This window comes from Pseudonaja textilis, chromosome 15, assembly GCF_049901715.1.
Source record: "Pseudonaja textilis isolate UNSWEBS1 chromosome 15, rPseTex1.2, whole genome shotgun sequence".
In the NCBI taxonomy this organism is placed as follows: domain Eukaryota; kingdom Metazoa; phylum Chordata; class Lepidosauria; order Squamata; family Elapidae; genus Pseudonaja; species Pseudonaja textilis.
In genome coordinates this window covers 10,948,055-10,975,969 of record NC_142004.1, presented here as the reverse complement: position 1 = coordinate 10,975,969, position 27,915 = coordinate 10,948,055, and the positions used below count along the sequence as shown (strand labels likewise).

Sequence of the window (27,915 nt, the reverse complement as noted above, 5' to 3'; positions counted from 1 at the left end):
ACATTTGCTGCCTGCCTACTCACCAGGTTGGAGAAGAGCCCCTGGATCATCCTGTGACTCCACCTCAGCAAAGAGCTTTGAGTGAGGAAGCTCAGCTGGTTTTCGTTCCTCTGAGCTACCGAAACCACGACAAGCAGGGTGATCATTAACCTTGCCTGTTTCTGTCCTTCTTGCTCATTGGGTAAGATGAGACTGTTGGATAATTCATTCCATTTAATACAGGCAGAATAAAAGAGTGGAATGTTTGACGGTAGAAAGTTGAAACTCACTTAGGCATGAAATCTAAACTTACCAGCCAACCCTCATGCTTGCAAGGCTAGTGCTCCTGCTTTGCCTTTGGGTTTTAATTTGTTGGAAGTCCAAACCTCATTTGATTCCTTGGCCCCTCATGTCCTGCTCACCTGTGGGCGGCAACTGAAAAGGGGATTTCCCTTCTGTGTGTCCCAGTGTCGCCTTTCTTCCCAGGCACACGCATGGACACACGCTCCAGGGCTCTCCTCCTGGGAGAATGGGGTGGCCAGACCTTATCATCCATTTCCTGTAAATAAATCTCCTTCCTTTTCTAGTTATAAACTCTGCTCACCAATCCTCGGCCATTTTGGTTCAGGAAGGCTCACAGCTCCAAGATACTCTCCTGCCTGAACGTAGAACATGGAGGCAGAGAACATCGGGGCTGTCCTGAATAACAGAATCACAGAATTGTTGAGTTGGAAGATACCATAAGGATCATCTAGTCCAGCCTCTGCAGTATGCAGGAAAACCCTTTAAACCAGGGCCCCAACCCCCAGGTCATGTGGGGGTGGCAGGTGAGCATGCACGTACATGTGCAGCACCACTTGTACGAGTGGTGTGTGCTCATGTTTGCGCATAGCTCCATTTGCGCCAGCGATGGGTGCTCATGCTCACACATGTGCCCTCCACTTGCACAAATGAAGCTGTGTGCACTCATGTGCATGCCTACCACTCACACACAACCATTCCCTCTCCCCCCGCCTCGCCCTAGGTCACCAAACCAGTAAAGTTGGGGACCGCTGTTCTAAACTAGTGTTAGGGATACACCCTAGCAGAATCTGCACGGCAGGCAGGCAGGCAGGCAAAATATGCGAGATAAATGTTTTTGTAAATAACACTCAGTAAAACAGATACACAGTGCTAGTTAGTTTATTCCAGTAAGAGTTATAGCATAGTCAAACAGTCCATATATCATTCACTAATTCAGTCCATCCAGGGATTATTCAGTTGCAAATTCCAGTGTCGAAAAAGAGAGGTCAGTAAACTTACAAATATCAGCCCAGTAATATATCTCCTCACAGTAGAGATATGAAGAAGTCAAAACTCCCTTTCTTCCTTCAGCATTCAGCAACTCAGCAGTAGGGAAACACGCAGTTAACAAACCATCAATCCATCAAACCAGCAATCGTCGTCAGGAATCAAACAGGTTCTCTTGCTCCCTCTTATGGCGGTTTCACACCACACCCAAAATTACATGCTTTGCAATTTAAAGTGACACACACTTAAACTTACTATCATAGTTAATATATATTATTTTATCCAAACTACGTTAGGTAACCTTGTTATTCCTAACAACTATACATGAGAAGTGGCTTTCCGGACTTTTTGAATGTTTCCAGAGATGGAAAATTCACAACCTCCCAGAGAAGGCTGGTTCACTGTTGTATATTACTATCAGGATTATTTCTCTTATATTTAAATTGAATTTAAGCAACTTCGCAAAGGGCTAGAGAAAATCCTTTCCGGCCATCATGCTGAATTGTTGTATGCTATTTCTGCTATTTCTGTATGCCATTTCTTCAGATCAATTGTCCTGTTGATAATTGATGTAATGCCTGAGGTATTGCTCCAAAAGGCCATTAATGTGTTCATAGGCACTATTAGTCTGAAGGGGATATGAAGAGCCAAGTCCTTCAGTAGTCCCTAATAATTTTAGGAATCATGTAGCCAATAGATATGCTGTGAGAATAGATGCAGATGGGATCTTGGGGCATGCCACAAAACGTACCTGTTTTGAGAATAGATTGGTGGTGACTCAAATGACAGTGTTCCCTGAGCTTTCAAATAGTAAAGTCCACAAATATCTCCTTCCAGGGTGTTGTAGGACTAGCAACTGGTTGCAATTGTCCCTGCTGCTTTCCAGCAAGTCCTTTTGCTGATGAACACACAGGACAACTAGCCATGTATCCCTCTACATCTTTCTTCGTGCCCGGCCCCTAGAATTGACATCTGATGAAATGTAGGGTTTTTACAAAACAAAAGGACCTGTAGTTTTTAGACTCACGGATCCTTTGTAAAAATCAGAGGTCTTTGGCCTGTGGGCACATAGAGTTTGCTCCCAACCCACGTGAGATCCACGCACAGGGTGACGTCCACTTTGTGATTTGCAAATCACTCATCTTTGGGAAAGGGTCGTTTTCATTGCCTGGGTTAGTTGTTACCCAAGCTGGGTTTCGCTTCATTTTGTGCATTGGTTGTGGATGGTGCTGCCATCAGGCAGGAGAAAATGAAAGCGCTATGTCAGTGTGAAGTCAAACTGTGCCAGTAAAGATTTGTTCTCCAAACAATATAAATGTTAGCCTTCAAGATTTCTTTCCTTTGCTTTGCATCTTTTGGCTGCCATAAGTAATGGGGTGAAGGAGGGGTGAAATAGTTATGGGAAGCAGGCTGGAGGTTTCAGAGAATAAACTGTATAAGTTAGGAGAGGAAGTTTCTTGTTTACGCTTCTTTCTTATGCTATGCGCAAGCGCACCACTTTATCAAAATACGTCAAGGTCAACGGACAGATGCCCACATCACCGCCTGAAGATGCCCACATGATGTTACATACAACTTTTAATTGGATGGACAGTTTGGATTATTGTGGGTGGGAATGTTGCCGTCACTTTGTATATATGATTTACACGCTCATTTTCTCCGATTCAGAATTCCTTTGATGCTACCACTTGATTGCCAGTAAAAATATCTTTTCTCTAATTAATGGGGTCTAAGTATTTCTTTCTTGGATTTTGAATGGAGCACCCAGCTGACAATAAAGAAATTTCTTCCAGTCTTCACTTTTTATAAGGTTATGATCAGAAGATTATCTCCTCTTCCCATAACCTACCCTTTTAAGCAAATCGATCGTCTTCTAAGGGAATGACATTTTGACCCACGATAGCTTAGTGGTTAAAAGGCAGTATTGCAACTAATTCTGCTGACTGTCAGCTGCTAGCAGTTTGACAGTTTGATTCTCACCGGCTCAAGGTGGACTCAGCCTTCCACCCTTCCGAGGTGGGTAAAATGAGGACCCAGGTTGTTGGGGGAAACAGGCTGACTCTGTAAACTGCTCAGAGAGAGCTGTAAAGCACTGTGAAGCGGTACATTAAGTCTATATACCACTTCATTGCTATTGCTACTGCTATTGAATCAATTTAGAGAGGGACTATTATGATCTCCAGGGAGGGTTTTTCCGGGTTTTTGTTGTTGTTGTTGTTGAAAGACTCTGAAGTGCCCACAATGGAGGAATGGCTGGTGAAAATGACAGGATTAACAGAGTTGGCAGAATTGGCTTACTTGATTAGTGAAAGGATAATCATTACATTTATTAGTGGCTGGAAACCTCTGGTGGACTTTTTGTTGAAACATGAAAAAGTGACCTTGTGATTTATGTATTTGATAATTAAAAAGGGCAAATTACGGAAAGAAGGAACTTGTCAGGTAACCTTACAGAGAGATAAGGTAAACTATAAATACCCTTGTTCTCTGCAGTTAAGAAGACCAGAAGCCACATCTCTCAAACTTTTTCAGATAACAGACAATCAGAGTTGTAAGGGACCTTGTAGGTCATCTAGTCCAACCCCCTGCCCAAGCGGGAGACTCTACACCATTTCTGACAAATGGCAGTCCAATCTCTTCTTGAAAGTCTCAAGTGATGGCGCTCCCACAACTTCCGAGGGCAACTTCTGTTCCATGGATTGATTGTTCTCCCTGTCAGAAAATTCCTCCTTATTTCCAGGTTGAATCTCTCCTGGATCAGTTTCCATCCATTGTTCCTTGTCTGGCCTTTGGGTGCCTTAGAAAATAGCTTGACTTCTTCCTCCTCTCTGTGGCAGCCCCTCAAATATTGGAAGACTGCTATCCTGTCTCCCCTGGTCCTTCTCTTCCCTAGACTAGCCAGGCCCAGTTCCTGCAACCGTTTGTTGTATGTTTTAGCCTCCAGTCCTCTTTTCTATTCTTTTCTATTCTTTTCTATTCTTTTCTTTTCTTTCTATTCTGTATTTTTATTTACATTTGCATATTACTTCTTTATTTTCCTTACTTTTTTCTTTCATAATTTCTATTGTTTTTATTCTTCCAGAAATTTCTTTAATATAAATTATATATCAAATTTTCTTTGCTTAGTCCTGCACCCAGGTTGATGTAGGTCAGGGGTGTCCAACCTTGGCAACTTTAAGACTTGTGGACTTCAACTCCCAGAATTCCTCAGCCAGCTGGCTGAGGAATTCTGGGAGTTGAAGTCCACAAGTCTTAAAGTTGCCAAGGTTGGACACCCCTGATGTAGGCTATAAGGACAGAATCAACATCTGTGGGAGGGGAACTACGTGCCTCCATCCCGCCAAGGCTTGGTCAGAATTCATCCATTGAGTCAAAGTGATCCCATCCACTCTGGCCCATTGCAGCAAATATAAATATAATCAAATGGTAATAATATTTTAAATATATTTAATGTTAGGATACACACGTTGTGATATTAGGGTTTGTTTGTTTTTTAAGTTAAGGCTTTTGTGGTAGACCCTGGAAGCTTCATAGTCCCCAGAGTTGTGCCTGTCATGCCTGATGAAGAATCTTGGCTTTCCAGCTCCGATGGAAGGAGGGAAACACGTGGCGGAAGCTTCTTCCTGGCTGCCCTGATCCCGTCAGGAGCACCTTCCCCGCTTCTCTCCTCCTTCACTCAGGTGATTCTCTTCGGCTTAGGGCGTCAAAGACTTCCTTTGCAGAGATCGCAGGGCTGTGGTCATAACTTGGTGCAGAGGCTGCGGCTCCTGTGGGGAAAGCTGTTTTCCAGAGCCGGTAATGTGCGCCTCTTCCACAGAGGGATCCTGTTGAGGTCTTCTGTGATGTCTAGGATGGACCTCCCCTTTGTCTCTGGAATGAAGAGGTAGGTGAAAAGTCCCATTCCGATGAGCACACCGAAGAAGATGAGGAAGCAGTAGTAACCAAGGGCCTCCTAAGGACAGAAAATCAAAGGTTAAGGATGAGTCTCTTGGCAGAGATTTAGAGAGGAAACTGAGGTCCAACTGAGGCCTTGCCGGACTCTCGGAATGGTGAGAATGTGACAGATTAAAGTAAAGGTGTAAAGATGTAGAGGTGACAGATTGACTGTCTAACCTCAAGTCACTTTTGGGTTTTCTCCAGAAAGGCTCCCTTCCCAGAACCACAATCTCCTCTGCATAGTTGTTTGGAAGGGGGAAAATATTGGAGAACTGAAAATCTAATGAAATCCAAGACACTGAGTGAATCTGACGGACAACAGGTGGAGCTGGACAATAAGAAAGTCCCCATCACATAGTCTCCAAGAAGGACAAAGAAGTCAGTGGCTCAAACTAAGAAGAGGTTGGACAAATTTAAGAGAGTTCAGAAAGGCCTAGACTTTATTTATTTATTTAATTTTTTGTTTGTTTATTTAGTAAAATATGTATTTGATAACAGATACAAGAATAAAAATGATTATTAATACAAGAAATGGATATGAATAAAAAGGGTACATTAGGACAGGGATGGTAGGCACATTGGTGCGCTTATGCACACCCCTTACAGACCGCTTAGGAATGGGGTGAGGTCAGCAGTAGACGGTCTAAGGTTAAAATTTTTGGGGTTTGGGGAAGAAAGCACCGAGTCAGGTAGAGTATTCAAGGAATTAGCCACTCTGTTGCTGAAGTCGTATTTCCTGCGATTGAGTTTGGTGCGGTTTACCTTGAGTTTGTATCTATTGTGTGCTCGTGTATTGTTGTGGTTGAAGCTGAAGTAGTCATTGCAATAGATAATTTTATTTACTATGCTTAGGACAGATCGAAGGTGGCGTAGAGAGTCGGTCATTTGTCTCTAAGTGGAGGGTAATGGATTGGTTAATAATTGACTTTGCAGGTGATGCAACACGGGGGTGGGATGAGTAGCTGAAAGTCAGGAGCAGCACAGGCCCTTTCTGGAGCCTAAATGGCTGGTAGAAAACTGTGGTGACTGAAGGAAGCGCTGAAGACACTTTCAACCTCCCTCCAAACAACAAAGCAGCACAGGGAAGCAGGCAGAGGAGAGAGGCTGAGAGGTCGAGTTCTTCTGGTGGTCTTCGGCTGCCAATTCTTTAGTCCAGGGGAATGATTACTCCTGGGGTGACAGTATCACCCCGGCTTTCACTTCCTCATGCCAATACTTTGAGCACCATCGTTTGCTTCTTTCTCCCCACAGAGTAGTAGTTGAAGAACCACTTAAAGTAATTGAAGTGGGGCGCAGCCTCCCTGAGGAAAAATCTTTCCATGGGTGCCTGCTGCTGTTGCTGATGGTGGCGGTGATGATGATGATTAGGTCTTTACTCTGCCTTTTTGTACCCTTTGGGTCTCAAAATCTTACGTTATTAATTATTGATTGATTTTAAAAGATTTCTTTCATGCTCTTTCTCCAGCAGCTCCAAGCAGTTTCTCTTTATCTCTAGGGCCAGACTCTGTGAAGAAGGTTAGGCCGAGGGCTTTGGACTGGCTCAAGCGCTGGTCAGTCAGGTCCTTTTTGAATGACGGTCTCTAAAGTGCCTTGGAGCATGAAAGTCGAAATGGGAAAGAAGGAAAGGAAGACCAGAGTCTTCACTGGGGCGAAGAAGAGAGGTGGGTAGGGAGCCCTCTTTGAAAATGATGGAAAGAAACAGTAAAAAAATTGCTATATTTAGTTGCTCCTCAAGCCGAGAGGCCTGAACAAATAACGGAAATGAGCCTCCCCGCAGCTTCGGAAGGTGAGCTCCCCCAGCCTAAAAAGGGAGTGAGGCCCCTGAGTGAGCTGACAAGAGTGGAATGGATTTGGGACTGGGAACAGACCAGAGGCCACCAAGCCAACAGGACAGCACACCACGATCTTTTAAGACACTTGAAGAACAGCAGAAGCCAATCCATATGCTATTCTTTAAAGTGAAAGAAATTAATTTCTCTGAAATTAAGAATTAATAAAAATGTTTTGAAATGGTTCATTGGAAATCAGCTCTGAAATCAACCACCAAGATTGTCACTACGTACACGATTCGTCTTATTATTTTAATTAAATTCTCCTTCCCCTGTGGACCGGGGTGGGATTCTGCTGGTTCGCACCGGTTCTATAGAACCGGTTGTTATGATTCTGCACAGTTGGGAGAACCGGCGAATCGTGCCCCTGGTTGGTCCTGCCCCTCTCCGCCTGCCCCTCCCCTCTCCGCCCAGTCAGCCTTTATCGCGCATGCGAAACACCGTGCGCATGCCTGACATTGCTGACTGCGGTCTTCCCCTTCCCTTAAGCCTTCTGGGAGAAAAAATGCGCCCCCCTCAGGAGGCTTCCTTGAAGGCCCCAAAATGGAGTGTGCTGTGTGCCCCCCCAGGCTGTTTTTCCCCTTTCTGGGCCCCAGGGAAGCCTTCTGGGAGAAAAATCGCGCCCCCTTCAGGAGGCTTCCTTGAAGGCCCCAAAATGGAGGCGGGGGGTTGCTGCAAAAAAAGCCACACCCACTCAGTCACATAGCCATGCCCACTAGCCACACCCAAAGAACCGGTTGTTAAATTTTTTTGAATCCCACCCCTGCTGTGGACTCCTAACCTTCAGTCCAACTTACCACCACAAAGGGAAAGCCTATGCCGGTGATGAAGAGGCCTGCCCAGCTGAACAAGCCGGCCACGGCCAGGGCGGATGGTCTTGCATCAGGACGGAAAATCTCCACCATGACAGAGAAGATGGCTCCAGCTGAAAGAAGAGGCAGCCGTAGAATGTCAAGACTCTCCTTGCTGGATTGAGGTTCCATGCTCCTGAGCAGCCCTGGGTCCCTTGTGCCTGTCAGAGCTTGCCATGGACAGGCCTTCAGTGCGTGAAAAAAGCTCGCTGAGAGTAATCCCGGCACCCTCGAATCTCGGTATGTTGTTCACTTAATTTAAAGTATGTCATAGTTCATAGTCAGGATTGTGGTCTCCACACCCCTGAGTGGAACATGTTCTCTGCCCCCAAGATGAACAGGGAGAGGGGGAGGTACATCACCCCCATCATCCTGTGTCGCAATATGAGAGAATAGTAATAACCTGCTGCGTAAAATGCACTCCCTGGGAGCAAATTGGATAGAATCAAGATCATCTGAAGTGTTAACACCACTTTATAAGGCCTTGGTAAGGCCGCACTTGGAATCCTGCATCCAGTTTTGCTCACCGTGATGTAAAAAGATGTTGAGACTCTAGAAAGGGTGCAGAGAACAAGAACAAAGAGGATGAGGGGACTGGAGGCTAAAACATATGAAGAACGGTTGCCGGAACTGAGTATGTCTAGTAGGGGTGATAGCAATGTTCCAATATCTCAGGGGCTGCCCCAAAGAAGAGGGAGTCAAGCTATTCTCCAAAGTACCTGAGGGCAGGACAAGAAGCAATGGATGGAAACTAATAAAGGAAAGAAGCAACTTTGAACTAAGGAGAAATGCCCTGATGGTCAGAACAATTAACCAGTGGAACAACTTGGAATCCTGAAAAAGTATTGGATATTGAAGATGAGGCAAATCCAGGACATGAGATCACAGGCACGAATCGTTCCATGTTGTTTCACTCTGGAAGAGACCGGTTCTGTTCTTGCTCCCAAATTTAAAAGCTCCGGACAAACTGGAGCAGGTTCACAGAGAAGGACATCAAAGACGATAGGAGAGCTAGAAATTCAGCCCTGGTAAAGAGAGATAGGAGGAAGTAGCTGTATTGATCTTGAGAAGGACCAAGCCCTTCAAAGATCAGAAAGGATCTCTCACACAGAGAAGATTTCAGAAGGAAAATATAACTTACAGAAAAGTTGGTTCTGGTTGAATGTCAGGAAAAAATGCCATTTGAAGGTGAGGCAGGAGAGCCTTTGATAAAGAAGATGGAAGCCTTCACTTCAGTCAAGTATTGAGTAGTGCCCATTGGTCATTTGCAAAATAAACTTTCTTTCAACATGTAAGAGACAAAAGTCAAGGAAATGGTTGATCACCTAGCAGAAGAAGTTGGCAAGGAGGTGATGAGTGGAAGGGAGAAAGTAGCTTAATTCATTCTTTGCATTCTTTAATTAAATCATTCTTTACATCTCTCTTTACATAAAAGAGAAAAAAACAGTCCAAAAACAGTGTTGTAAAAGACATAGATACGAAGTCGAAATAGGCAAGAAAAAGGATAAGGCAACACCTGTCCACCCTAGATGAGTTCATATCACCCGGACCAGGTGGATGACATCCCAGATTTCTGAAGGAGCTGGCAGATGTGATCTTAGAACCACTGAATGAAATCTTTCAAAGATCCCAGAGCATAAAAGGACTGCCAGAGGACTGAAAAGAGCAGATGTGGCTCCAATGTTCCTTGAAACTACAGACCAGTCAGTCTGACATCAACACCTAGGAAGATCCTAGGAAAAGACAATCAAGCAACAAGACCTGAAACCATCTAGAAACAAGCAAGTTATTACTAGAACAAGTTATTGCTAGAAGCCAACATGGTTGTTAAAAACAGATCATGCAAAACGAATCTTATTGCATTATTTGACAAACTGACCAAATTAGTAGACAAGGGAAATGCTGTGGACTTCAGTATATTTGGACTTCAGTAAACATTTGACAAAGTAGACCACAGGCTATATTCTGGGTAAGATAGGACAATATAACCACCAGATGGATTCTCAACTGGCTGACCAAATGGACTCAGCAAGTGGTTCTCAATAGAACTGCATCTACGTGGAGGGAAGCATAAGGTCAGTTACTCCAAGGTTTTGTCTTAGGTCCAGGACTCTTCCATATCTTCATAAGTGCTCTAAATGAGAGGATAGAAGGGGAACTCATCCGATTTGCAGATGACATCAAGCTGCGGGGAATTGCCAACACTTCGGAAGACAGGCGAAAGATCCAGAAGGACCTTGAGAGATTTGAACCCTATCCAACAAGGTACATTTCAGTGTTGCAAAAAGTAAAGTCCTACACGTAGGCAAGAAAAACCAACTGCACCGATGTAGAATAGGTGGCACTCAGCTCAACAGTAGCAACTTTGAGTTGGATCTAGGTATCATAGTAAAGCACCACTCCCCCACCACCCGAAAAAGCTAATGCACTACTAGGTTGCATCAAGTATCAAGGTCATGTGAAATGATAGTACTATTTTATGAGACCACATTTTGAATACTACATCCAATTCTGGTCACCACAATAAAAGAAAAAAGATGTTGAAATCCTAGAAAGGGTGCAAGAAGAGCAACCAAGATGATAAAGGGTCTGGAGGCTAAACCATATGATTGAGAAAACTGATTTAGTCTAGTCTAACAAAGAGAAGACCTAAGGCTGATCATGAGGGCAGTCTTTTAGTACTTGAGGGGCTGTCACAGAGAAGAATTAAGAATTTATTTATTTGTCATTACACTCGCAAGCGGGTGCAACGAAATGAGGTGCTCTTCCACAAGTAAAACTGGACAACACCATTGAAAGAAAAATAAAATTAAACACAACAGACCATACAATAATCTCTATACAATTTAAAAATGTAAATACCCCATTACTCTCAGCCATTAAATTCCACAAAAATCTTATGACCTTGCATTCAAACTCAAAACTGCACTTGGATAAAAACTGTTCTTAAATCTAGTCGTCCTTGTTCTTAATACCCTGAATCTCCTTCTCGATGGTAATAGTTCAAAGAACTGATGTCCCGGATGAGAGGAGTCATTCAATATATTAAATATCTTCCTCTTACATCTATTCCTATACCGAGTCAACCTATCTTCCAAAGCACCAGGGCAGGACAAGATGTAACGGGCGGAGGTCTATCATTGGAGGTTTTCAAGAAGAGAACGAAGAACCCTTTGTCCTGAATTATATAGGGACTCCTGCCATGGACAGGGGGTTGGACTAGAAGACCTCTAAAGTCCTTTCCAACCCTGTTATTCTATGATCTGTGTCATGGCTTCTCCGATTTGAAAGTTGGGACCGCCTAGTCTCAGTGTCCTCTTCCATGCATTTGATTATTCTAGTGCCCCAGAAGGACCTTGCCAGAATTTATCTCCTCAGCTTCATCTGGTCTTTCCTTGCCCCCAGGTGAGATGTTTCCCCCTCCCCACAAAAAAAATTGTTGGAGAAACATTTTTACTTGATTGGAGAAGTAAAACATTGTGATAAAGCATCAGACTAGAACCATTGGGAGACCATGAGTTCTACTTCTGATTTAGGCATTAAAACCATGTGACTTAATTTGTATGGCCACCCTTTTCACAAAACAGCAACTCTGGGCAGCATACAATAAGATTAAAATACAATCCATATATAAAGCTAATATATATTTTTTAAATAACCTATAAACACATAAATAAAACATGTCTAGAGAATGAAGGACAGTCCATATTGAATTCCGCTCTACTCACATGGACCACTTCCATAGACAGTTATGAAGAGGAAGATGAGGGTAATGCTGCTGTATGAAATCCAGGGAGACCGATCCTAAAAGGGAGGAACAAGAGCAGGTGGGATTAAAATGAGGTCCCAGCAACCCAAAGTTTGTGTCGCCTCCTGTATGATATCTTTTGCAGCGTGTGTGTGTGTAGGAGACTGTTGAAATAGGGAACCCAAATTATCCAGCTTACAATCGATATAGCTGCTGCTGGGATAGTGGTTCTAGCAATATTAAATATTAATAACTCCTACGGAGTATTAGCCATGGAGGTCTCTGAGTTAGCAGACTGTCCGCTGTTCATCTTTGCTTTCTTGGAAACTTGCTCGCAACTACCATAAACACATCTGGAGGTGGGGGCATCTGGAAAGGGAAGTATGCTGGAGGTGTGAAAAATGCTATGGGAAATTGGGGGATATGGACATTAACAGGAGCCAGGGGTGCCTAACTGAGCCACCTGCTAAGCTTTAAGTACAACAGTCCCGGGAAAGGGATTTACAAGGGCGCCTGAAGCACTGAATTCCCAAAACATCAGAACGTGGCCTGATTGGACTGGTCTCCAAGTGGGTGTATTGGGGATTGCTTTCAATATATGATTTTTTGTGCAGGTTTTCTTCAGAGTTTGCCTCATCCATGCACTCAACACCTCTAGTAAAAGTACCTTTTCTCTAAAACGTATGAAGTCAAGGGCCATTCTTTCCTAGGGAGTAGCTGGGGCCAGTCTGATACGGACCCCCCATCCCTCCCCATCGCCTGATTCCTTTCAGGACAACCAACCCAAAACGCTATGTGAAATACTGTGGACATAGTATACTTGGATTTCAGCAAGTCCGTCAACAAAGCACACCACAACCTACTTCTTGATAAGCTAGAAAAATATGGGATAGACAGCATCACCACCAGATGGATTTGTAACTGGCTGACAAACAGTACCCAACAAGTACTTAATGATATACTTACACCTACATGGAAAGAAATAAACAGTGGGGTACCACAAAGTTCTGTCTTAGGCTCAGTACTCTTCAATATCTTCATAAATGACTTAGGTGAGGGAATAGAACTCGTCAAATTTGCAGAGGACACTAAACTGGCAGGAATACCAACAGCCTAGAAGACAAGCCCAGGATCCAAAAGGATTTGACAGACTTGATCAATTGGCCTTATCCAATAAAATAAAATAAATGTGGAGAAAAGCGAGGTTTTAGGCAGGAAAAACCAAAGGTACAAGTAAAGGTGAGGCGGAACCTGGCTCAATAACAGTAACGGTGAGTGGGACCTTGGAGTCCTAGTGGACAATCCCTTAAATATGAGTCAGGAGTGTGCGGCCGCAGCCAAAACAAATAATGTAATCCTTGGCTGTATAAACAGAAGCATAGAATCAAAATCACATGAAGTATTAGAGCCTCTTTACAAATCCTTAGTAAGGCCACACCTGGAATACTGCATCCAGTTTTGGTCACCACAAAAAAGATGTTAAGACTTTGGAAAAAGTACAAAGAAGAGCAAATTAATGATGATTAAAAGCCTGGAGGCTAAAAGATATAAAGAAGGGTTACAGGACTTGGGTTTGGTTAGTTTAGTGAAAAGGTGAACGGGGGGTGGGTGGGGGTGGCATGATAGCAGTATTCCAGTATTTGAGGGTCTGCCCCAAAGAAGAGGGAGTCAAGCTATTCTCCAGACCTCCTGAGGGCAGGACAAGAAACAATGGATGGAAACTAATCAAGGAGAGAAACAACCTGGAATTCAGGAGAAACTTTCTAACAGTGAGCCAGCCGTGTGCGGCAGCAACCCCAAAAGCTAATCTTTGGCTGAATAAATAGAGGAATAGAAACAAAATCACATGAAGTATAGATAATCCTTGAGTTACAACAGTTCACCCCCCCGCCCCAAGTACGACACAGTCCCGAAGTTACAAATGTTGCAGCACCCGGCAGTCGTTCATACTTACGAGTGACCACAGAGGCACTGCAACCTTCGCCCTGCCTCCCCCCACTCCCAGGTCTCCACAGGAACTGGGCCTGTGGAGATTCATTGACCTTGCAACGATCTAGCGCAGTGTTGGTGAACCTTTTCAGCACTGAGTACCAAAATAGGAGCGCCCACGTGCACGGGGGAGCAGCGGAAACTGGAAGAGCAGCTCCCCAGCACGCAAAGACCAGCTGACCAGAGCGCATGCACATGCCGGAATCCAGAAGAGCAAGGGCAACAGCTGGCATGCTCAGAGAGATGGCTCTGCACACTGCTTCTGGCAAACATGCCATAGGTTTGCCATCACGGATCTAGCGAGTCTTGGTTCCTTTGCCTGCTTTGGTGCATTCATAAAGAACAGAGGCCTAAAGTAGTGTGGGATCAGTAGCATGCGATCTCACGCTACTCTTACGCTGCAAAAACATAGGGCCTACACAAAGGGCAAAGCAATAGACGTCATTGACATAAACTTCTGCAAAATCTTTGATTCAGTGGTACACGACAAACTATTTGTTGAAGTTTTCCAGCACTCAGCTTCCTCTTGCTCGTTGCTATGTTCAGACATTTCTGCAGGGTCCCCTCGGTAGAGTTAAATTTTGGAAGGAGAAAAAAAATTCCTCTCCGGGTTGACCGCTATTACAGACACTGCTTTACGTTAAGGCTCAGGGTCTCTCCCGTTCAGGTGATACGAATTAACTTTTGAAAGCTGGGTATTTCAAAAGGAATTCTTTATTAAAAGGAAGTTATCCAGATACTAGTCAAAGCAGGATCTGATATCCTTCCAGGCATGCAGCTTAGATAAAGGGAGTTAGAACCCCTCCCCCTAGTCCGGTGTGGATTTCGTCAATACAAAGAAGCAACAGGTTAATCCCCCCCCCATCCCTCTTTTTTTATGGGAACGTAGTTGAGAAGAGATTCCCAGGAAGTTTCTTTCGGAGCTGGAATTTTTATGGCCCCTTCTCCTCTTGCTATCTCTCCAAGAGGTGACAAGTTTCCAGGCATCTGGGCTCCAGTCCCCCAGTTGTATATCATGTGCAAGTTATACGGATTCAATACAAGACTTAAGATATTCAGGCTACATCAAAAAGGATTACTTGTACCAACCCCCCGCCCCTTCCATTGAAGAATGGCAGATACACGGATCTGACAAACTCTCTTTATACTTTACATAAATAATCTTTGTGATCATACTAAAAGCAACTGCATTCTTTTAGCTGATAATGTAAAACTTTTCAACACCACCGACAATACTAGTACCCTTCAAAAAGGCCTTGACAATTTGACAGAATGGTCAAACAAGTGGCAACTTCAAATCTCAACAAACAAATGCTCTGTCTTACATACTGGCAAAAAAAATATCAGAAAATAAAATACAAGCTGAATAGTCAAGAACTTATAGATGACCCCCCCCCACACACACACACACTCTGTCAAAGATCTTGGAGTTCTCATCTTGAATGATCTAATGCTAGAGCGCACTGTAACCACATTGCCAAGAAAGCATTAAGAGTTGTAAACCTAATCTTGCATAAATTTTTCTCCAGTAATATTGTACTGCTAACTGGAGCATACAAACCTACTCTCTAATAAACAATTTGGTTTCAGAAAAAAACTATCATGTAATCTGCAACTCTTACGCTGCAAAAACATATGGACTACAGAACTCGATCAGGGCAAAGCAATAGACGCAATCTACATAGACTTCTGTAAAGTCTTTGATTCAGTAGTACATGACAAACTACTCCTAAAACTAAAATGTTATGGTATCTCTGGACACCTGCATAACTGGATAGAAGCATCCCTGTCAAACAGACAACAAATGGTCAAAATTGGGAGCGTCCTATCAAATTCTGTACCTGTCAACAGTGGTGTCCCCCAAGGCAGTGTTCTAGGACCAACTCTCTTCATACTCTACATAAATGACCTCTGTGATCATATCAAGAGCAACTGCGTCCTCTTCGCTGATGATGTAAAGCTGTTCAATACCACAGACAATACTGCTACCCTTCAAAAAGACCTCGACTATGTATCAGAATGGTCAAACAAATGGCAACTTCAAATCTCAACAAATAAATGCTCTGTCTTACATACTGGCAAAAAAATAAATAAATCAGAAAATAAAATACAAGCTGACTAGTCAAGATCTTGTTGATGATCCAAACTCTGTCAAGGACCTGTCAAGGATCATCTCTAATGATCTAAGTGCTAGAACCCACTGTAACTACATAAACAAAAAGGCATTAAGAGTTGTTAACCTAATCTTGTATAGCTTTTTCTCTGGTAATATCACACTACTAACTAGAGCATACAAAACATTTGCTAGACCAATACTTGAATACAGTTCATCAGTCTGGAACCTATATTATGTATCTGATATTAGCACAGTTGAGAAAGTCCAGAAATATTTCACAAGAAGAGTTCTCCACTCCTCTATTTGTTGCAGAATACCTTATGCCATCAGACTTGAAATTCTAGACCTAGAAAATCTAAAACTATGCCGCCTTTGGTCCGATCTAAGTATACTATATAAAATCATACATTGCAATGTCCTACCTGTCAATGAATACTTCAGCTTCAACCATAACAACACAAGAGCACACAATAGATACAAACTCAAGGTTAACTGCACCAAACTTGATTGCAGGAAATACGACTTCAGCAACAGAGTGATCAATGTCTGGAATACTCTACCTGACTCTGTAGTTTCTTTCCCAAACCCCAAAAACTTTAACCTTAGACTGTCTACTATTGACCTCACCCTTTTCCTAAGAGGTCTGCATAAATGCACCATCCCTTCCTATTGATTATTTTTATTTTTCTTATATGTATCCATTTCATGTATTCATAACTATGTTTATACTTATACCTATTATCTTGTAAGTGATTGACAAATAAATAAATAAAATAAAGTTGTGGGTGTGCTTCATCACTGGAGGTTTTTAAGAAGAGATTGGACAGCTACTTGTCTGAAATGGTATAGGACCTCCTGCATGAGCAGCGGGCTGGACTAGAAGATCTCCAGGGTCCTTTCTGTCTCTATCTAAATTTGAGTTTGAATTTTGGTGAAACCTTAATTTCTAGCACAACCTTAGCTTTTAAATTGTTCGTGGATTTTTATTTTCCTTTTCCATCAATCTATTTGATAATCAGCAGATGACAAGAGTGTACATACAGACACACAAACACAGGCATGAACACAAGCATATGCACACACATATAAAACAGCATTCGTATAATTAAAATTTAGATGAAAAATTAGATAAAAATGAGGAAACTATTAAGTCAAAACCTTTGTGACACTTTGTGGGGCAACAAACTACAGTAGCAACAGCTAAGGTAATACTGTGGTTAGAGGAAGGCGAATTAAAAAGGAAGAATTGTCCAAAAGCTGTTGAGCCACAGAGCCAGGAATTAGCCAGGTGGGACTTGCTTACCTGGAGAGACAGAGTGAGGACGAGGAGGGCCAAGGTGAAGGCCATCATCCCAAACCCGCCCCACAGCAGAACTCTCCGGCCCAGGCGATCAATGATGGAGCTCTGAGGGCAAAAGAGACGGTCACTCCGAACAGATGCTCCCTCCCCCCCAAAGGAACCTCGACAGGCCACAGGTGCAGGAGGAGGTGAGTGAGCCTGGCCTGACCTAGCTGCCAGCTCCTGCCTTGACTTCTGACTGAAAGACCCCTGTTCTGGAGGAGAGAATGCCAACCCACCAGGGCTCGATCCAGCTGTTGTCCCCTGACGTGTTTCCCTTGGGAGGCTGCTTGCCTGAACCCCTTCTCTTTGCAGCTGTTGGTGCAAAACGAGTGTACTTACGCACAGGACCACGGAGGCGAATTCGCAGAGACCAACACCCAGAGTGACGTAAGGGATGACCGTCTCTTCAAGCCTGGCGGTGCGGAAAACTTCAAAAGCATAGAAGTATATCTGGAAGGCAGAGCAAGGGGAATCACGGATGGCAGGTTTTCAAGATGAAGGGTTTTGAATATGTAGTGGACAAGAGAGGCTTTCAAGCTCCATTGTTGCATTTTGTGCTTGCTTTTTAGCTTATTACTTTTTTTAAAAAAATGTGCTATTTATAAATTATCTGTGCAACAAGAGGCTACCCGTTGTCATTGTTATCATCAAGTCTTCCCTTTAGGGTTGTAGTTATCTCACATTGCTTTTCCTCAAGGCTGGTTTTCTTTTTCCTTTTGGCAAACTGTTCAGTACAATATAAAAGTTGAACATGCCTGAACTCAGAAGTTAGACAGTCACAGCCTATAAACTTCCCCATCGGAGCTCAAGAAATTCAACTTGTACTCCGAGAAATCCAGATTAAGTTCTCTCTTCCCACTGCCCCCATCTTAAATAGGTATCTATTTTTGTTTCCATCACTTAAGTGTGTGTGTGTGTGTGTGTGTGTGTGTGTGTTGGGGGCGTCTTTCCTGGTTTTCTAACCTCTTGGAGTCTTTTGGTCTTTTGGTTGCCTGAAGACACTTTTGGGGTCATGGGGCCAGTGTGACTATACAACTGAGGCCAGGGGTGGGTTCAAATTTTTTAAGAACCAGTTCTGTGGGTCAAGGATTACATACCATTATTTTAAAAAGTTAGGTTAAAAAAAAAAACTAATTTGAAAAGCAGGCATGAAAATATGTTGATCTGAAATAGGGGGTCCTTGGGTAGAAATGGAAACACAAGATAATTAACTGCTGTCCTTGGTCCTGGTTGAATGCCTTGGGGTAAAAAAGAAAAAGGAGGAGTCTAGAAGCTCTGGGCCAAATCGCATAATTCCTCTCTTTTTCCGTCTCAGTACCACTACTGCCTATGTATGGAGCACAAAGAGGAAGGCAGCAGCGGTACTAAGACTACAAACAGCAACATCAAAAAAAACCCCAAAGGAAAGGTCACTTTCTTAGCTGTTTTCAAATAGTTCTACTCAACTGCACTCAGGCCGCAGAGCTGCAAACTTGTGACCAGTAGAATGGCAATAAGCAACGGCCATCGCAAGTTGGGTTGTCACCACTTCCCAGATACTTAAGTTCTTGGAGCCTGCAATGGCCATCTCTTTCAATGCCTCCTCGATTTCCATTTGCGGATGTCTTTCACCCCAGAGGTCTTTCATTGCTTTGGGGGAAGGGAGAAAAGAAAAAATTCAATGTTGGTTTTAAAAAGATCACATTTAGCTGATTCAACAAGAGAAATTTCTGTACTCGAGATGAGTAGCTGAGGTGAAGGTTAAATGTGTCATTAGCTTAGAATCGCTGTATAGCCACAAGAGACCCACGTTCAGCTCCCTGTAAATTCCATGGATCCTTATCTAGCACCAATTTCGCTTGACCATTTAGTAGATCAGGTTTTTGTGTATAGGTAGCTGAATAAATTCTTAGTGCTTTGAATCCAACTCCTGTTTGTGGTTTCCCGTGCCTGTTTCTAGACAGAATTGGAATTGTATTTTGAAATAGCATCATATTCGATCATTTCCAATGTGGTGCGGTGACTTAGAAGTGGAACTCTTGCCTCACCGTCAGGAGACTGTGAGTTGAATCGCAGGTAGAGACAGATCTTTCTCTCTCGAGGCACACTGAGAATATATCTGCTGAAAAAAAACTCTGCATTGGCGACAGGGAAGGGCATCTGGCCAGTAAACACTCAGCTCCGTTCAGTTGCTCAGACTCCACCCCAATGCATGGGATTATGGGGTTGTTAAAAGAAGATGATGATCATATTGGATGATTTGGATTTTTGTTTAAAGCACACTTTATATGCTGTTATATCTGTGGAGATTCTGAATACCTACAGTATTAATCAGTTTAAAAAAAAAACACCCTCAAAACCATGATAACCTTTTAAAGAAAATTTCCTTATACATTTTTGTAACTATAGATCATCTGGCAAGTAGAGCTACATATTTGATACTGTGCCAAAATGGGCTTTAGGTTCTTCATGGTTTCCAGCAGATTAACTTCCTTATCTTAAGCAATTGGACAAGCCCTGGATGGTGGGGTGGAACCCAAAAATCTAGGGGAGAAGAAATATCACCTCAATTTTCAAAAGGAGTGGAGAAAACTATAGGGCAAGGGTCTTCAAACTTGGCAAGTTTGTGGACTCCCAGAATTCCTGAGCTAACACGACTGGATGAGGAATTCTGGGAATTGAAGTCCACAAGTCTTAAAGCCGTCAAGTTGGAAGACCCCTGCTATAGGGACTGGCCCAGGCAATTGCCAGGAATCAATGCTAACTTGAAAGCATCAAAAAGCAGAGAAAAATCACCACCACGGTCTAACTAAAGTCACTTTCACAACTGCAAAATCTGTATGATCATTGGATGACAGCAAAATTTGCTCTCTGATGGCATTTAGTGGTCATTTGGATTTTTGTAACTCCAAAAGGCTGGGTCTAGTTCTAGCTGTCAGATTATTATTTTTTTTAGCTTAATAGACTCAACTAAATCAAGTCAATGTATAAAGATATAAGGCATTTGGCTTCTTGAATTGCAGCCTGTTACATTGTTAGGGTAATTCTCATAGATTTGGCCTCATGTTTTCTTTCCAGCATCTGGTAGTGCCAAACTGCCCGCTCCTCCGTTTTGTTCCTAGCCAGACAGGGTGCTGATATTTTTGTCCTGCACTCCGGGGTGGGTGGGTGGGATGATTCAGTCTCTTAATTTGAATTTCTGGACTGCGGTTCTTGCTCTGCTGAGGCACATTTAACCCAGATCTCCGTTTTCATATGCAGAGCCCTGTTGCTCCAAACATGAGGGCATTTTCAATACTAAAACCACTACAGAAATACAACAACCGTTCATACTTTCTATTTTAGCCAGTGAGTGAGAGGAGCAAACAGGAATTGCTTTGCATACCTCTCCTTTTTGATTCACTGGCATCCATTACCATCAATGGGGATTTCTCTCTCTCCTGAAAAGCATTCCTGACAAACATTTTCAACTTTCCTCCTTAAAAGAATATACTTAAGTTTGAGAATAAAATTGAGAGAGATACTGCTCATAAACTGCAGCTTTTCCCACAGGAAAGGGAAGTTAGCAAGTTGTCTAATCGTCATAATTTTCGGCCTCGTCATCATCCAAATCCCAATTCCTTCCCTCTCTCTTGATACTTAGTCACAGGTCCCTGATCATCCGTTTTGTGCTTCTTTAAAAGCAATTCCTGCTTCTCTGAGTCCTCCTTGTGCCGGAACTGAAGGCAGAAGCCAAGGTGTCAGCAACACCGAATCAAATGGAACTGTTCCTTTGCGTCTTCAAAACTCTTTGGATGCAACCGACTATATGCCTTTTTTACAGTATGATCGCAGGGATGATTCTTCATAATTCTAATCAACAACTGTTAATTGTATTCCACAATATTTTTTTATTGGGATTACCACCAAGCCAGACATGCCCAAAATCTGATCTTTGTTTCCTAAGTAAAACCTATTGGTCTCTACTCGGTTTCCTGGTTGTTTTCTTGATTTCCATGATTCGAGTTCAAGACAATGTATCGGCAGCACAGTAAGAAGGCATTCGAGTGAGAAGAAAGCCAGCGTAAAGAAAGCACGACTGCTCGTGAGGCCACCATCAGTCAGCCCACCATCTGGGTCTGCTGAAGGACACCAACGGGTCGCCACTGAAAAGTTGTGATTGGCCTGGCTGAAAAGCCTGGTTCACCCCTGAACATGTCAATAGCTGTCTTTTACCTATCTCTTTTCTGGCCTTATTTAATTCCTCCTTACCTACATCACCCCTATTTTTGTATTTATTTATTAGTCACATTTATATGGCTGCCCATCCCATGGAAAGCAACCCTGGGTGGCGTTAAATGGCCACCTTCAGCTAAGCACAAATAGAAGGTTCTTTCCTGCAGGAGAAGACATGGCTCACCTTTTCGGCAGGCATCCGTGTCTTTCCTTTGTATCAGGAGGTACGGGGGCGACTCCGGGAAGAATGGCAGCAGTAGCAGCTGCAGCAGGGCTGGGAAGCCGCACAAGGCCAGCAGAAGGGGCCACAGGACCTCGGTGCCTAAAAGTTCTCTGAGGAGAGATATGGAGGGTGTGGGGGGAGGAAAGAGACACCGTTGTTCTTTTGGAAGGGGGCAGCAGGTGCCAAAGTGAGGGAGGCGAAGCCAGCACCATCACTTTGACCAAAGAAAGCCAAGTCCCCTTCCCATCATCGCAGCCTGAACCGAGGACCCCTTGAGAACCCCAAAAGGGAGAGCAGTTTATTCCTCAGTTTTCATATTGGTCTAAAGGACATGAGAAGACCAGCTCTCTCTTTGGCAGAGCAGGGGGCAGAACTGCGGCCCAGGACAGCCGAAGTCCTTGGCTGGGAATCGTTCAGTGGGAATGGAGGATGGAAGGGCAAGAGCCCGTCTGGCTGGATAGGCTCCTCCTGGGTGGTGAGCTTACCTTAAGCCCAAGATTTGACCCAAGGCTTTTCCGAGAGAGAAAAATATGGCCGCCGTGGTGGTGGTCAACCCTCGGAACTTCTTGGGGGAAATTTCGCCAAGATAGGGCCCGTGGATATTCAGGCAGAGTCCTTCAAGAGAAGAATCACGGGGATCAAAGGGTCTCCCCCACACCGCCTGTCCCTTCTGATTTGGGGGGTGCATCTGGCTTCCCCGAGGGTCCGAAGCCCGCCTCCCCTCTCCATCATACCTGCACTGATGCCATAAAGGAAACGGCCCATCAGAATAACTTCGAAAGATCCGGCCATCTTACTGGAACCAATAAGAAGAGCTCCCACAATTATAATAAAATTGCTGCAAGTAAAAGTTTTCTTTCTGAAATAAACCACAATCAGGTATTAATTAGAGACTCCAGTCACATGCGTATTAACCATGTTGAGTGATTTCTCTGCAACTTAAGCTCATTTAAGAGTTTTGATGGCGCAGTGGTGTAGTACTGCAGGTCCTTCTACTGCCTGCTGGCTGCCTGCAATTTGGCAGTTCAAATCCCACCAGGCTCAAGGTTGACTCAGCCTTCCCTCCTTCCGGGGTGGGTAAAATGAGGACCCAGATTGTTGGCGGCAAGAGACTGACTCTGTAAACCTCTTAGAGAGCAGTTTAAAGCAACCTTAAGTGGCACATAAGTCTAAGCGCTCTTTCTATTGCTATTAAGGTGAAGTGGAAAATGAGAACTCTTCCAATTCTTTAGTCACTGACTTCAACCTATGTGAGGAAATCTCACAGCTATAAGACAAGAAACGAACTTCATCTTGAGAAAAAGCCATACTTTCCGTATCTCACAGACAATGATCCACTCCATAAACAGCCCAGAAGACCCCCCAGGCAGTAGATGGAGATGATGAAGGACCACAGCACGGCCAGCCTGTCTGGCGGAAGAGACACACCATGCCGCTGGAGCCACGTCTCATTGATGAAACGCTTGATGTCCTAGGAGAACAAGCGAGAGTCCGTTCAGCAGCCATCATGGAAAATAACGCAACCTGGATCAGTTTTTCATGTATTGTACATTCTATGAATCTTGATAACCTGGATGGTTCATGAATGCATATATTGTGTCAATGCAGAAAATGGTTTATTTCAATAAAGAGGTTTTTTTATTGGTGACATACAATAAAATATAGGATACATTTGAGATTATGCAATGTAAACAACATATAGATTATAATTAAATTAAGCATTAAAAACTTAAAACAAAATTGTATATTAATACAGATTAGTTCAATGTTAAATTCCTTCTCTTCAGGAGTTGTGCCCTTCATCACTGGAGGCTTTTAAGAAGAGACGGGACAGACGTTTGCCTGGAATGGGGGGTGGCTAACCTTTTCCTCGTCGCCTGCCAAAAGTGTGTCTGCCTATACCCAGAATGCAATGCACGCGGGATGTGCATGCGACCCCCCTCCCTGCCTATACCCATAATGCAATGCACCCCCTGCATGTGCATGCGGCCCCCTCCCTGTGCGCACCGTGTGCCTCTGCGCATGTGTGCGTGACCCCCGTGTTCTGCGTGGCTCTGCGCATGCACATGCGACCCCTGTGCGTGCCCTGCTCCCCTGTGCATGTGCGTGCATCTCCCACATGCATGCGCAGAGGATACCTGACAATCGACCAGCTGGCGGGAGGTGTGTGCGCATGCGCAGTGGATCTGTTCTGGGTGACAAAAAGGACAAGTAAAAAAAGTGGAAAAAGGGACACATCACTAAGGCAAAATATCGCCTCGGTAAAGAGAATTCTGAATTCCATCAACGCTTGCTTTATTATATTCCCTGGCTATAAGAGTCACAAATATATGAAGTCGCCACAGGTAGTACTGGACTTACAACCACAATTTGGATCAGGATTTTGGTTGCTAAGCAATTGGTGGTGAAGTACTGTCTAACTGCATCCCTTCATGACAGCAGCTGTTGTTATTTCCTTCCCGTGGCAACTTCTGGCTGGCTCCCTACCAGTCAGTTGGAGAATCTGGCAGGAAACTGCAACTCCCAGGCCCAGTTAGGTAAGTGCCTGCCATGCTGGGTGCAGTAGGGAGGGGTGGGGAGGATTGGGGAAGGTGTGCAAGAGGCTCAGTGTGAGTTCAGGAGAGTGTATGAGGGGGTGTACAAAAGGCACACCTGAGTTGAAAAGAGGAGGGAGGTGATGCATGAGAGGTGCTATACAGTGAGGTATATGCTGCACAATTTGGGTATGTGTGTATGAGTATGAGGGTTTGCACAAGTGGTGCTGTGTGAGTCAGGGAGGGTACACAGGGGTGCATGAGAGTGCGTTGGTTGGGGAAAGGTAAGAACGTGGGTGTATAGGGGTGCATGAGGGGTGCCATGCAGAATTAGAAGAACTTTATTGTCATTGTACAGGTACAACGAAACTGTGGATGCACCCCAGCAACTGTTTGCAATACAATAAAACCAAAGCACTTAAAAATGAAGATAAGAAAGAAAGAGTACCCACGTCTCCATTTGCAATTTGAGAGTACAATATCCACGAATATCCACAAAATATACACCCAACACTGACTGTAACGCTTAGCCGAGTATAATACACAAGAGATGGATTGTACTGTAATATGTTATTATACATCTGAATGGGGTATTGAGATTTCACATCTTAATGAGGTAGTGACTTCGTGTTTATTTGCGGTTCGGATGGCCCAGGGAAAGAAGCTATTTGTTAGTCTAGTGGTGTGGGATTTTATTGACCTAAAACGGCGTCCATACGGCAGCAGGTCAAAAAGATAATTGCCAGGGTGTGAGGGGTCTTCTGTAATGGCCTTGCTTTGGCAGCGGGACCTGGCTAAGTCTTCCAGGGAGGGCAGAGGGCAACCAATGATGTTTTGAGCTGTGTTTATTGCCCTCTGTACAGTTTTTCTGTCCTCAACTGTGGAGCCTGCATACCACACACGCAGACAATATGTCAGAGTGCTCTCCACAGAGGCCTTATAGAAAGCCAGCAACAGCTTCTTATCCAGATTGTTCTTCCTGAGAACCCGCAGGAAGTGCAGCCACTGCTGAGTCTTCTTCAGTATGGCCTTGGTGTTAGGGGACCAGGAGATATCACCTGAAATGTGGATGCCAAAGAATCTGATCGTAGGGACAGCTTCCACTCGTTCTCCGTTGATGATGAGTGGGGCGTGGTCCTGTCCATGATTCCTGAAGTCCATAATCAGTTCTTTGGTTTTAACAGAGATCAGAGAGTGTGCACAATGGTGCAAGGGTATGCGTGCCACCTGTGTTGTGGAGGGTCTGTGGGAGTGCACAGGAGGCACTATGTAGTTTGGGGAAGTTGCCCAAAGGTGCACTGAGGATGTGCAAAGGTGTGTGGGGTGTGCAGATGTCCAGTGTGGAGCTAGCACAGAGGAGCTGGGGGAGGGTGCACAAGTGGGAGTTATTTATCCACGCCACTTGGCTTCCTCACGGATTTTCTGGGGAAGCCAACTAGGAGGTTTGCAGATGGTGAGCAAGTGATTGCTGCATGCTTGGCAACCAGTTGAAAGTGCACAAGGGTTGCCGAGCACCCAGATCATGATATGAGATTATGGGGGTGTCGGAATGACCAGGCATCCAAGGACTGTAACCACCATTTGTTCTGCACTGTCCTAACTTGGAACGGCGGTAGATCAAGGACTACCTGTAGATTGTCTGTAAGGGAAGAAATGTGGCTGCCTGATCTCAGAATTTGTTGTTCTGTTGCCAAATGCATTGTTGTGAAGATGCTATTTATAAAATCATGGGCTTTGTGTCACTAGCCCTTCAGTATCTCTGAACTCATTGGATGCCCATGTGCTCTGATCTGGCTCTCAAACACGACAAGCCCTTTGTGGTTAATGAAACGTTCCCTTTATTAGGAGTGCCAGCAGCCATTTTCTCACAGCAGGCTACAAAGTCTCTAAGTCCTGTGGAAAGTGACGCTTGCTCCCTTTCCCCTTGAACTGGCCCAACGCATCAGGAGAGTCTCTCTCTCTCTGTCTCTCTCTCTCTGTCTCTGTCTCTGTCTCTCTCTCTCTCTCTCTCTGTCTCTGTCTCTCTCTCTCTTTCTCTCTCTCTCCACACTTGCAAAGGAAGTCCTGGAAAGTCCTCTTGCTTTCTTCCAGCAGCACACACACACACACACACACACACACACACACACACACGCCCAGAGAGTGCTTCAGATTCCAAAAATTCTGATAATTTCCAGACAGGATTCGGAAGTGCAGACTATCAGTGGCGGACCATCAGGGAGATGAATAGTTATCTGCCACACCTATTCATCTCCTCCCCCTGCCTTTTATCCTCAGAGCTAGGTGGGCCTCACTAGCAGCCGTGGCTCTTCCGTTCCAAGGACCGGCCCATAGATTTCCATTGCTCTCCTCTCCTCTGCCTTCTGTGCATCAGGCACTGGACAGGCACAGGCACTGTTCTTCCTCTTCCTCATCAGCCACCTCCAGACCTGTGGAGCTGTTGACTCTCCATCTGAGGGCTGATGGACAGCCCAGGCTCTGCCTGTCTCTCTCTCTCTCTCTCTCTCTCTCTCTCTCTCTCTGACAGTTCCATTCCCCTCTCGGAGCTCTCAGGTTGCCTTGATTCTGGCCTTGATTCCCAAACCACTTCCTCATATGACTCAGCTGCCAAAGGGGCCAGGAGCCAACAAGCCACAACACTATGAAGAGAGAAGATTTTAGTAACCATTCAGTCCCATTGGCCCATAGGAAGGCATCACCAGTTGCAACCTTACTGGGACTCATCAAAGTGGTGACTGGACAGCTCTTATTCTCTGGGGTTCAAACTCTCTACCACACAGGATATCCATTATATAAAAAACAGAAATTTCTGCCCCCTGCCCTGGATAAAAGTCGCGTGAAAGCTTGTGCCTGGAAGCATGATGATCATGGGGGCATGACATCACCCCTAGGCCTCCCTGATCTGATGACTGCAGGGAGGATGGGTGGCATATATTGTGCTGACAGAACTGCCCACGAGAGGTGATCTTTGGCCCAGCAGAAGCAACAGTTGAATGACTCTGGCAGCAGGGTGCAGCTGTAGAAGGACACCAAGAGGAAAGGAGAGTGGCCAGAAATCTCTGTGTTCAGCTGCGTAAACGGAATACTTTGTCCCAGCTCTCTTGGGGCCATATTGTGCTTTGGGACTGCACCTACCGAGTTGCAAAAGCTTACGTGGCTTACCTGGGATAGATAGGTGATCACAGAGACCTGGAAGCCAATAAGGAGGGTCCCACTCATTCCTAATACAATCACCATTTGGAACAGCTTCCGGTACTGCACCTGGAAGGAAAACATCCCTGTCTAATGTCCTGTCTACCTGCAGAGAAATGCTCTGCAGGTGCATAGGTGCACGGTGGGTGCAGCAGAGGATCAGGTGAAAGCAAGAGAGCCAGGGAAAAAGTCTGCAGACCAACAGGCTCATCTACCAAAAGAAGGCAGTCAGGATGCCCTCCAGCTAAAATGTCTGTCTGCAGCCTAGGCGGAGTCATTTACAGAGAACGCAAGCATCACTTACACGCTCTGACCTAGCTAGAAGAAGGGAAGCGGTCATGCTTCCAAACTAGACTGGAATGCAATAGGACAGGACACTCTCGATCGTCCCTCTGTAGAAAGCGGTAAGGGCAGGGCAAGGATGCAAGGTTGTCTGCTAAAAAAGACAAGTCAAAGCAGGCTGGGTTGATGTCAGGAGAAAGTGGAGAAGAAATAACGGGTGAGGACCTTTTGTTTTGCGCCAATCCTTTCCGAGAAGGAAAAGGAGCCCTGGTTGGTCACATTCTGCCCCTGGGAGAAGAAGGGAAGGGCTGCATTGGCTTGGCAAGGAGGTGCCAGAAGGAGCTTAGTGAGATGAATGCAGGTCCTGCAGCCAAAAATACTCCAGAGCACAAAAAAAAAAACCTAGAAAG

The 27,915-nt window shown here is 44.5% G+C and overlaps 1 protein-coding gene across 1 annotated transcript; it reads right to left on the bottom strand.

The window, feature by feature from the left end:
- Positions 1-4,798: 4,798 nt before the first annotated feature.
- LOC113447077 (solute carrier family 2, facilitated glucose transporter member 11-like) lies at positions 4,799-27,307 on the bottom strand. The gene is given in 12 exon segments (XM_026717081.2): positions 4,799-5,221; positions 7,832-7,959; positions 11,614-11,689; positions 17,042-17,143; positions 17,420-17,530; positions 18,527-18,602; positions 18,604-18,709; positions 21,459-21,607; positions 21,983-22,112; positions 22,232-22,356; positions 22,808-22,968; positions 27,194-27,307. Coding segments are annotated over 12 exon segments (1,491 nt in total). The 3' UTR covers positions 4,799-5,008.
- Positions 27,308-27,915: the final 608 nt, after the last annotated feature.